Source organism: Pan troglodytes, chromosome 6 (genome assembly GCF_028858775.2).
Source record: "Pan troglodytes isolate AG18354 chromosome 6, NHGRI_mPanTro3-v2.0_pri, whole genome shotgun sequence".
NCBI classification, from domain to species: domain Eukaryota; kingdom Metazoa; phylum Chordata; class Mammalia; order Primates; family Hominidae; genus Pan; species Pan troglodytes.
Genome location: NC_072404.2, coordinates 24,618,677 through 24,631,151, shown reverse-complemented (window position 1 = coordinate 24,631,151; position 12,475 = coordinate 24,618,677). Strand labels below are relative to the sequence as shown.

Genomic DNA, 12,475 nt, shown 5'->3' with positions numbered 1-12,475 from the left:
CTGAATTCCAAGTGCTTACCACAGTGCCCAGCATATAATATGTGTTCAATGATGGTTTTTGAAATGAATGACTTACCTGTTTGACCTAGCCGTAACAAATTCACAAGTACTTCTGGTCATAAATGATGAATAGCAGACAGGCCATAGTTCAAAATGGCAGGATTCTTATAAATTAAATCTGGTTCTTAAATAAATATGGACATTGAAAGCCAGAAATTTACATTTCTGCATCCTAGCTAGATAATGCCACTTCTCTAATTAAACTCAAGTAATGGAGATACACTGGGAAGCTTAGAAAAGTTTGCTAATATAAAGTGTCCACCTTCCAGGCAAAGAGAAGGCGCCATTCTGAGAATAGTCAACCCCATTCAGGAGTACTTCATTCATTTACCATTTAAATCACAAAACAATATGTGCACTTAATATCTGCGTTTACATTATTTAATGGAATGGTTGTGTTCAAAGAGTTTCTTTAGAAAAAAATCTCATCCACCGCTCACTTTGTGATGGGAAAACAAAGGCACAAAATAGAAGTTGCCTTTCATTGCTGTGCATACATGATTTATTTTTATATAAAGCTATAGTACCCCAAATGGAATTATGATAATTTTAAAAATCTATGAATTCTGCATCAAAGATAATGGATATGATTATATGAGATAGTAAGGTTGAGAATTTAATGTGTATTTAACATGAATTTAATGTGTATCATGCAAGTTACCAGGTTAACTTGGGAGGCAGACAAATAAATTCATATATGATATAATATTGAAGTCTATTATCCTGTTAAAGTTCCTACAAGATATTAATAATGTTTGTGAAATTTGCAAATGTAATGGTATTTGTGATGTTGAAAAAGAGAATTCATAACATTAAAACTTCTATTTTTTAACATAATTTTTTATTTTGCTCCTAATTAAAGCAAAATATCTTCACAATCAACCCAAGTTTATGGTAGAAAATTTTATTCCAGCCATTTTTTTCTACAACATTGTGGATATCTTTGTGTATATTTTTTCCCAAAGTACACATTCCAGAATGTGGGTAGAATTTTTCTTTGTATCTTGAATGCCAAGCCAAACATATTTATTTTAAATGTATTTTTTAAATAGCTATTTTTCTATCATTTTTCCTGGACCTGCTTTCTCATGAGAAATGAACTTCAAATAAGACAACAAAGTATGCATGACACACAGGACAAAAGAAACCCACCAAAACTTCATTAATTAAAAAATTTCCCTATTATTTCCATAAGTTTCAAATATAGAGTATCAGCAGGATTTTCTTCATGGGAACTTATAAATGGCAAATTTCAAAACTATGAACACATGTAAGTTTTTTTCATGTGGTTGTTTTGCTTTCAACTAAATAAAAAATTCGAGAAATTATGCATTACCAATAGGCTAAAACCTCTTCCAAAAATCTTGCAAGGGAGGCTCCTCAGGTTGAATTAACTGGACTCATTGGCTTCTGAAAAAAGACTAATGTTTAAACTACAAACTAATATTTTCTTAATTCCAGAGAAGAAATGCTCATTTTTAAAATTCTCTCAAAGAGAAGCCTTTGATTTGTTTTTTCTTATTTATATTAATATTTAGTTATTTGCTTAGACAAAAGCAGAATGCTATGTGAATACACTGTACTTAATGTTACATTTTGTAGATTTTGTTCCAGAGAAAATGGAAGCAACCAATTAATTAGTTAATGTTTTCATGTGAAAGGAAAACTATACAAAAGTCATTTACCCTACCATCAAATGAGATTGCCTTGGCCAATGTCATTAAAATGAGTGAGCTCCCCAGAACTAGGAATGCTAAATGGTGCTATGTAAAAAAGGGATTCTGTAGTCCAATGAAGTTTGAGAAATGCTTGTTCAACAAAATCAAATAGGTAATGAAGGACTTCTCAGGGCAATGAATATGCTAATGTCTACTGTAAAAACCACATCATATGTTAAAATAGGCAGAATTTTCCAGAGAGAACTATTTAATAATAAAATATTTTTTTCTCCTTATTTGGGAGGGAAGGGGGAAAATGGGCCATTGGCCAATATACCTGTATAATCAAAACCAGGTCTTGATATATCTTTTCTTCTTATACATATTCTTATGTGGCTTTGAGCGATAATTTACCTTAATTAGACATTTACATTTCTCTTCCATATTTGGTGTTATTTCAATGGACATTTATTTTCCAATTTGCCACTTTCAGAGAGAAAGAAGTACCAACCTGAATGCTTCAAGGTACTCAACATCTCCCATGGGAGGATCAAGGCCACCTGTCCAGGCAATATTTATATTGTACCCTTCTCCAAGGCCTGTTCCAACCTGGGAAGAGAAAGACACACCACGGTGGGCAGAGAAGAGGGCAAATGGAAGAAAGCAAGAAGAGAGGAAAACAAGCACATGGGAGCTCTTGAAATAAACATCAAACAACACATCAAATCAGCCCAACCTTCCCTGACAAACAGTGCTCTGGGTTATGCACTTGTTCTGCACTGGTTCTTGGTCCCATGGGACAATTCAGTAATCTCGTGTAATTTAAAACACCAGCAAAGGACAAGAAAATTAGGGGTAATCATGCAATGCAATTACCTGAAAGATACAAATAAAAGTGGGGCTCTAAAGAAATAAACCGAACCTCATTTGGGGCTCCACTGCCAGGGAAAAAGTTCCCTTCATCATAGCGATGGAGTGAAATGTACAGGATGCTGGGGTCAGCATAAAAGGCCTGCTGGGTACCGTTTCCATGGTGAACATCCTACAGGGAAATGAAAACAGACGACAAATACAGTCATGTCTAACTTTGTGTGGAGACAACCTTTCTGATTTCTAGTTCCCTGTCTTTCTACCACTTTCTTTCTCATTTTCTGTCTTCTCACTACGTTCCTCTTTTCTTTCTCCCTTTCAGCCTGCTTCCACACCACCCCCTTTACTTCCTGAACTTTCAGGCAAATTACCCTTTAATGCACTCATTTTTTAAACCGGCTTCTAAAAATCAGGAAACCACAGCGAGCATGCCCTGGAGACTCCAGATGAGCAGTCATTGAGAAAGCCCAGTCCTTTGGTACAATTAGATATTTATACACCGGCTCTTTGTACTCTTTGCTTCAGTGATGGAATCTTGCATCCTGTTTTATGGAGGAATTTTATGACTTATTAACTGCCAACAGTTCATAACCCCTCAGGCTTAATTAACTAGCCTCATTGGCCTCTGAAAAAAGACTAATGTTTAAACTAAACTACAAACTAGTATTTTGCAGAAGGATCTATGGCTTACAGAGCATTTTCGCGATTCTTGACAGAACACTAAACATACGTGTATGCATTGATTTGCCAAGTCCCACCATTAAGGTCAAAGGCTTTGCAACCAGCTGAATAAATTGGCTTTCTTGAAGCGTTCAGTTCAGTTAGCAATCCCTCCGCAGTTAGAATCACTTCAAAAGAGAAGCCAGATGCAAAAAAACTTCATACTTCATTTTGATAAAACGGTAACACAAGAGTCGAAGACACAGGAGCATGAGCTCATTAGCTCTTAAATCATTTGGGCCAAAGCAGAAAGATGGCATGGGGTTTTATGCAATCATGTGCAATCTGCCTAATTTTAATATCATATCATAGCTTTCTTTACAGCCTCCTTCCTGCTCTTTTTTCCTTTCCCTACACCAGTCCTCTTTCCCACTCAAAAAAAAAAAAAAAAAAAAGCCTGATCTAAAACTTGACAGTTCTTTTTTCTCACTGTTTTAGGATACAGATACGTGCCAGAATTGATATAAGAAATGAAAAAGTCAATAGAACTAATAGCATTATTTTAAATGTCTTCACTGAAAGACCTCAAGTGTAAAAAAAAAACACCTCAATTAATATGCTTCATAATATCTTCTGACCAAAAAAAAAAAAGAGCCACTCCAAAAGTGGATAATTTATATATTTGTATTCAATAGACTATTACTGCTACACTTCAAACATACATAGTTTCCGGTTCTGTTATTTAAAAGTTTTAAAACTTGTAACTATATACTTACTTTATATTAGCAAGATATAGAATCATGCTATTTTCAACAATGATTTCTACAATTTTTAAGTCAGGCACTATATAAATATCTGGTATGGATTATTAGGTAAACTGAGGCTCAGAGAGTTTCAGTTACTAAGACTATGCAGGAAATAAGTTGCAAGACTGGGTCTTGAATCTACTTCCTATTCCAAAGGCCAAACTCTTAACAATTATACAGTTAACTGAAACTTACATTCATAATCTGTTTGATCCTCTTGGCAAACCTGTGAGGTGGGTTGTCAGTCATTATTGCTCCATAGGAGATTTATATGACCTGTCTTCATGCCAATCTCCAGCCCAGTACTCCTTCACTAGACACTATCATAGCCTTCTTTTGGTGAATTCTGAAAACCTGCATTGATCTTGCCATCCACGGTGTAGACATACAATAATCCTTTCCCCTTTTTGAATGGTACACATATCCAAAATTAAGAAATCATAATGTTGGGGCACATACACATCATCCCAGAAAGTTGTTTCAGCTAAAGACATACATCATCAGGAAAAAAAATAACTTAGTCAAATTATATCAATTCCTGGATTTCTGAATATCCCAAGGAAAGGAAGGAGGAGACAAAAAAAACTATTTTCCTGTATGTAAACAAGGGTGAAACAATTAAAGCCACAATGTCTTTTGTGTTTGTTACTGGATATCTAGAAAATGGACAAATAAAATGTTTTGAAAAACAACATTAAGGGGATATTTGTATTTCCCCTATACAATAGTAATTTTAGTCAGTTCTAAGACACATTTGGTTTGAGCATAAATGCATCCACAATTTGAACAGCAGAAAAATATTGCTTTGATTACTTTTGTTTCTCTGGGGACACTGTAAATGTTTACTTAAAACAGTCAAATATAAAATGATATGTTCTCTCAGATATAAAATTATTTGTTCTTGAAAAATCTGTTGGGTACTTACTAGTGCATAAATTTCTGAGTAAGAAATAAAATCCTGTTCACAGCATAATAAGATTTTCAACAGACATTATTATTAAAATACATAAATCCATTCTAATAGGGGCAATTCTTGATTCTGTATTCATATTCACCAAATATTTAGTGATAAAGGTTAAATTTAATTATGTCTTCTGTTTGGGGGAACAACTCACAGTATAGCCTTAAGAATATCATTTTTTTTAAGGCTGGGCATGGTGACTCACGCCTGTAATCCCAGCACTTTGGGAGGCCGAGATGGGCGGATCACCTGAGGTTGGGAATTCGAGACCAGCCTGACCTACATGGAGAAACCCCGTCTGTACTAAAAATACAAAAATTAGCTGGGTATGGTGGCGCATGCCTGTAATCCCAGCTACTCAGAAGGCTGAGGCAGGAGAATCGCTTGAACCCGGGAGGTGGAGGTTGCGGTGAGCCGAGATCGTGCCATTGCACTCCAGCCTGGGCAACAAGAGCGAAACTCCGTCTCAAGAAAATATATATATATATCTCATTTTTTTGTTTGTTTTCCTTGCTGTAAAATATTCATACAAAGTACTGATTGGTCAGGTATGATCTAAAGCTTGTTTCTTCATGGCAACACATATATAATAAACTAAGATAAGAAAATTATTGGTGATTGTGAGAAATTACTATAGAAATGAAATAAAATGAAACATTAAAACTCCCAAAATAGACCTTGTATCTAAGATATGTGGGGAAATGCTGAAAAATCATTTAAATATTTTACTGGTTAAAAAGCATACTGCAAACATTGATGCTGTACAAGGATTTAGAACCTGTATATTTTCACTATTATGTTAAAATAACTTTGAGTAACCTTGAATAAATCATATATTCTACCAGCTAATGTTATCACTCCTAGTTACTCAGTATAGGGACTTGTAATAAAGATCTAAATGTACTTGATCAACAACGCAATTTCCCAAAATCTAAGGACATTTGAATTAACTTTCCTTTTACAAAGACAGCTTAAAAAGTACTATTGTCAAAATAAAAGTCACATTACCTAAAAGCTACCTGAGTCATACAGTCTTACTTGTAGGACAAGTTAATCCCCTAAACACAATGATCAGTCTCTTGCAAGTTGAAAAGCAAGTACACCTGCTCCCTGTCCACACCAGTCTGAATATGTTTGGGATCTGCCTCAGAAAGGAACATGGAATAAATGAGCTCCACAGATCAACTAGAATCATTCTTGCCTAAAATACTCAACGCTGCTGAATTTGGCTGTGACCCAAAGTAGTAGGCAAATTAGAACTCTAGCTCTGTATTTACTAAACATATAAAAATGCTGAAACTGCTGGACAAAGGAGTACCTTTGCCATCTATTGGCGCTGTAATTTGGTGGAGTTAGTTCACACCCCCCAGCTAACATTAATGACTTTGGATTTGCAGGAATAACTTTTTGTTGTTCTTTTTTTGGCTATGGAAAAGCCATCTATTGGCTTTTTCATTGCTAACTTGCAGAATAGACCTGTCAGCCAGGGAGAACGGATGTCTCAAGGCCACGTGGCACTTTAAAACTTCCTTCTCAGCAGCTGGAAGAAACAGGAATTTCCTCAAAGTAGCCCTGCAGCTGCAGAATTTGGAAGACTTGAAAGTAAGAATATGTGGGCTGGTGGTGATCTCAGAGGCAACCCTTTGGACAGAACTCCATATATTTAGAGAATTTGAAACAAAAACTTCTCGTCTACTACAGCCTGTTGGGAAATCAGTATCCTTTCTGATTGGATAATGGAGCAAATACATAATCAAAGGCCAGGAAGCTTACAGGAAACTCCTTGGAGCTACCAAGTAACTTATTTTATAAATCGTATCAGATTTTTCCAGCAGTCTTTTATTCCTATACTGTATTACTGTACAAAAACAAAACTTTACATATACATCCTCTGAAATACAAAGTATCCATTTATCACAAGGGAGGCATTTTAGCTTTCAAGTCTCTTGTACAATTCACTACTTTTGAGTCTAGATATCACAAATGTGTTTTCAAAGGGGACTCCTAACAGTTTTTGACTATCCTCCTAGAACTTTAAAATGGTAGCAGAGAAGATTCTTTAGAAAGTAAACACTAAAAGATCCCTAAGGATAGGAAAAACTGTTGACCAATCACCTTCTTACATAATTTTGACAAATTTAGAAAGCTTAGAAAAATTCTTTCCCTACAATCTTTGCTCTTTATCTGCTTTTCTTAAGTTTCTGGCTTATCTTCCTGGCATAAAACTTACAGAAAGAGGAGCATACTATTTTTAAAGTTTTAATATCTTACAAATTATGCAGAACAGCAATTATTAATTACTTTAGCTGTCATTTTGCATATAAATGAGAAAATGGGTACTGATGTCTTGATTTTTGTAAAATTGTAACATCTTGCTGCTGTAGTATATCTAGGCCTTCAACACATTTCTTTAATGGTGAGCTATGCCTGACATTGAGACTCAGGCGTGTATGGAAAATACATGGATAGTTAGGTTTCAATATTCTCTCCAAAGTGCTTGCAGGAATGCTTCAATATAGTGTGTGAAAAATACCCATTCCAACGAAGCACAACAAATGGGTATCGTTCTTCCATTTCTTTTATCTTCATTTTAACTTAACTAAGCATTTCTTCACATGGCTTTGTTTGTGCTCTCTCAACCCTTTGGTGTGCCTGCTTAACTGGATTGGAAGGCTGGAGGGCGAGGCCGTGACTTCCAATAAGATTTAATTATGAGTGCAGATATGAACAAGATTTAGACTATTAAGGCTTGCACTTCAAAAAAAAACCTTTAGCATATTTTGCCTTTAAATCTTTTATCACCTGCAAAAATTAATTAAGTGCAGATGTACCAGGTTCGGTTTGGATGCCAGGGTTCATTTCCTGTCTATGCTTTGTCAGACAACCTATTACACCTCCTCGAGAACTGGAGGCAAACCGAAAACGGGGCTCATAAATCACCATTCACTTCTCTTTCGCCCTTTCCTGGGTTGGTCCTTTTTGTATGGGGCAGATCTCCAGCTCATTATTCATGAATATACTGTGGACAATATGCCAAGTGTCATCTGCTTTTAAACAAACCGTTTGTTAGACAAATTCTAACTTTATTGTGTAAGAATGCATCATCTTAAAATACAAGACTAATCTAGTGCCTCTAACTTTCAATCACTCAGGATTCCTGCAGAGAATCATCCCAAACTGGCATCTGAGATTGGAGATCTTTTCAGTAAGAGTGACATGCTGACTTGTTTTAATAATACCACTGTTGCACAACAAGCAACATGATTTCTAACCAGGGGAAGTGGCCAATTGGTTACCAAAGCAACTGCATTCTTTCCAGCACATCTGACTATTGAGTCTATATTCTGTAGGGAAAAGTAAATTCAGGTTCTGTTGGGTTATTTTAACTGTGGAAGTATCAATTCATTTAAGGATCATAAAACTTGCCCTGATCTGCGCCTTCTTCTCATTAAATTGCAGTTAACACCATGAAAGTGAAACGTGAATGTTTATGGTTTCAGAACTGCAATCCTGAGTTTAATGAGTTTCCACATTCAAAGGAAAACACACCCTTCAGTTGTTTGCAAGTGCTAAAAGCAAGACAACCTAACAGAGAAATATAAATCCACTCCCCTTTATCTAGAATCACTGAAAATGCAGCTCTGGCCAGGAATACATACCAGATCTACAATCAATATCTTGCTTATATTTAGTTGGTCTCTCAAGTATTTGGCGGTAATTGCAACTGAATTAAAAAAGCAGAACCCCCTGCGGAATAGAGAAGAACAGAGAAATAAGAAAGCAAATCATCCAGGAAAACCATTATAAATAATGTTCAGAGCATTTTTTTAAATGCTATATGATCTCTGAAGCCATAAATCTGCTTCTGGGAGTACCTCGCAAGATTTTTCAGTCCATCTGCTAACAATTAGAGGCTTCAGAAACATGCACGGGGCAGGTGACCGCCAGGAACCGTGGTGCTTGGAGATGGGCAACAGTCCCTGGTACTTACATGGCTGTGGATTCTTCAGCGTGATGGCCAGGGGGCCTCACAACAGCAAACCCATTCTGTGAAAACAAGACAGGTTTTCAATGGTCAGATATAACGGAGAGGGCAGGAGAGGGATTGCTTGGATCTCCAGGCACAACAGTGCCTCAGGCACACACACACAAAACTGAAGTCTCATACTTCCGAGATTGTTTTTGTTCCCCCATTGCCAGTCATAGAATGAAGAGAAACAACACATATGATCACATTTTCTCAGATCATGTCCCAAAAGAAGGCTCCGAGTCAGGGGAAGGGCAGGATTTGGGGAGGTGCACCTAGCTGGCAAACATGCATGTCAGCTGTTAAACTAGCATGATTCATTTTCAAGAACAACTTCTTATTTTATGACATCAACATCCTACAGAGGGAGAAGAAATTCACTCTTGGTGCAGGTTTGGGTCAAAGTTTGGAAAGACCAGAGAAGATCCAAAGTGAAAATTCTTTAACTGGATCTCCTTGATAGTTATTTACACTCCAATGTCAGTAAAATGATAAATTTACACTCACACACTCACATAGACACAAAAGAAATCCCAGAAAGGTGAAAAAGAGAACAATGGAAAGCCCATATTTCTTCCAGTCTATAAATTTAGCTTGGATGACCGCCAAGACTTGCAACTTTATTGGATTCCCTAAGTCAATTTCTAGCCTGCGTTCTGGAATTTTATAAAGAATTCCAGGGCTGAGAAGCAAGCAGATCTATCCATGATCAAGAAATGCCTTAACCTCCAGATTAGTTGGAATGCATCACGGAAAGCTGAAGTAACTCCGGCATGAAGGCAGGGAACTATAAATCCTTGCAAAGCCAGCATGCTCAGAAAAGTTGGGTTGTTTGACGTGAAGTAATCATTTATCACATGGTTCACACTACCTTTCGCTTAACTATGGTTCAAGTAACACGCCCAAAAGAGCATGTTAATGCTGTTTTATACACAATCCTAAAACTTTTGAAATAATTTCAACCTACCCCAAGGACTTTTTTTCAAAACTTTTACTGCATATATAAAAATATTGAGAAAACTAATCTATTCTCTAGGTCTTTAAACATACACACATTTTTCCAGAATGTTATGGTCATTAACACACAATGAGTTAATTTGCTATATATTTTGTTGAATATATATAATAATACACTAATAAACAAATTAGAATCATATAACATAATGTCAATTAGAAATCTAGTAATGGTGATAAACATATTCCCTGTTCTGATTCTTAAGACACTTACTATCTTTCTGATGGTAATATATTAATATGAAAGGAACTATCAATGAACAACACAAGATAATAGAGACTGAAACATTAAGATGGTAGATTGACACTATAGAGTGCTGCAGGACTTCTGAGAATAGAGAATTTGGTAAAGCTTATGACAGATGCACATGGTTCACTGGGAAACCAATAGGATGAAAATAACAATATATAATACAAGAATATAATTAGCATGTAAAGAACTTTTATGATTAGATCAACCACACTCAAACTTTTGTGATTCAATTAAAAATATGTTTAATGGGTTAAAGGTATGGCATAACAACACAAAGAAGAAAACACCCAGTAACCAGTAGCTATTAAAAAATTCAACTTAATTAGTAATTAAATGAACATAGCTTAGAACCCAGAGAGAAGCCATTTTTCTACCCTGGAAATGAAATTTTTAGAAAATGTTCTATGCTGACAATGGAGGGGGTACGCTAAATGCTCATATGCTGCTTGTAGAAGGATAATTCATTAGAGACTTTCTAGAAAATAATTCGTCTCTATATATCCAGAGCCTTAAAAAAAATACGTATCTTCTGATTTAGTCATCTAGTTAAAAAATTTCTGCCTTAAGGGTGCCATTAACTATGTACACAAGCAATTATGTAAAAGATAGTGTCTTATTTATAATAGGGAAAACCAAATAACTTTAGTGAGCTAACATTAGGAGATTGGTTAGTGACTTATGGTACATTTATACCATGGACTATTAGTCTTTAACATTTTGTTATAAATATTTAGTGGAACCAAAAAGACTTTATCATGTAAATTTTTGCAGTGTTAGTATTAATAATATACATAGTATAATATATACGAAGGAAGGTTTAATGTGGGTTATTTTATTTTTAATTTATAATTTCATATATATATAGTTTTTTTTTGAGACGAGGTCTCGCTATGTTGCCCAGGCTTGTCTTGAACTCCTGGGCTCAAGCATTCAACCCACCTTGGAGTCCAAAAGTGCTGGCATTACAGGTGTGCAGCACTGCACCCGGCTAAATTTCACATATTTTTCGAATAGTTTTATAACAAAAATGAATTATCTAATGGGGAAAAAATATATATAACAGATAACATTGAGAGGTAGATGTTAATGGGTCTTACCAGAAAAGTTGTGTTTACAAAGGAAGAAAAAAAATTTAAGGCATCCTAGGCAGGAGTTAAAGCATGAAAACAAAGAAGAAAGGATTTTAGAAAGCATTATGGAAGAAAGTCAATCTGACTCTAGAGTTCATGTTAAGAAACAAAATGGAAATGAAATCTCATAGGTAATTAGTTGGATTATAAAAAAAAAACAAAACCAAAAAAAAAAAAAAGACTTGAATTCTGTCTTCCTCCTTTCACTTACAGCCAAATTCCTTGAACGAAGTATCTGCTTTTCACTTCATAATCCTTTGCGGGAACCTCCATCATTCTGCTAAACTATTTCTGAAACTGCTTAATCTTAGGTTGAAAATGATCTTCTTCTCGCCAAAATCAACAAACTTTTTCTCAGTCATCATGATCCACCCAAACCTTGCATTGTGCTCTCAGGAATATCAAACTCCTCTACATTTTCCATATATTTTCTGAGTGCCCCCCTTTCCTTAGCTGAAACCTCAAAAGGCTGCTTCTCCCACAATCTGCTCAAGTGGTAGCAGTTTCCTCTCTCATACCTCACAAACCTGCCTGCAGCAGAAGGCAGAGTTGGTGTCCTTGTTTCTTCACTGCTGCTTTGAGAGCACAAAGTCCACTGCACCTACCCCCACAATACTTTCTTGTAAAAAAGAATTGTATCACTCAGAAAAAGAGAAGATAGAACACAGTAAGATGCCTGACTCTGAGTCCTAATGCAATCTGGGTTCCTTTATTCTCTGTTACACTAGAGAAGGTGTTAGTCCTTCTAAAATCTGTGTCACTGCCTGCAGTTTGGACCCCAACCTTCCTGCTTTTCTACCATCCCTTATAAAACTTTTCGCACTAACATGTTACATTTGTATAATTCCCCTCCAAATTATAGACATTGTATTGAGATTCAAATAGGCTCAAGCTTCTGATATTAAAAATGTATATTATATAAATATAACATTATATATATTATATAAATATAAATTACATAATATATGATATGTGTGTATATTTATGTGCATATATGTATATATGTGTGTATTTGTTTATATGTGTGTATATATGT

At 35.5% G+C, this 12,475-nt stretch overlaps 1 protein-coding gene across 29 annotated transcripts in view; it reads right to left on the bottom strand.

Moving 5' to 3' along the window:
- Window positions 1-12,475, bottom strand: part of HDAC9 (histone deacetylase 9) — a 911,712-nt gene that overhangs the window by 164,405 nt on the left and 734,832 nt on the right. For all 29 annotated transcript variants that reach the window (XM_016957129.4, XM_063814075.1, XM_054687406.2 and 26 more), the window contains 4 exons: window positions 9,007-9,062; window positions 8,675-8,762; window positions 2,641-2,760; window positions 2,230-2,327 (listed from right to left, as the gene is read on the bottom strand). In XM_016957129.4, coding sequence (XP_016812618.1) covers window positions 2,230-2,327; window positions 2,641-2,760; window positions 8,675-8,762; window positions 9,007-9,062 — 362 coding nt within the window. The remainder of the gene's footprint in view (window positions 1-2,229; window positions 2,328-2,640; window positions 2,761-8,674; window positions 8,763-9,006; window positions 9,063-12,475) is intronic.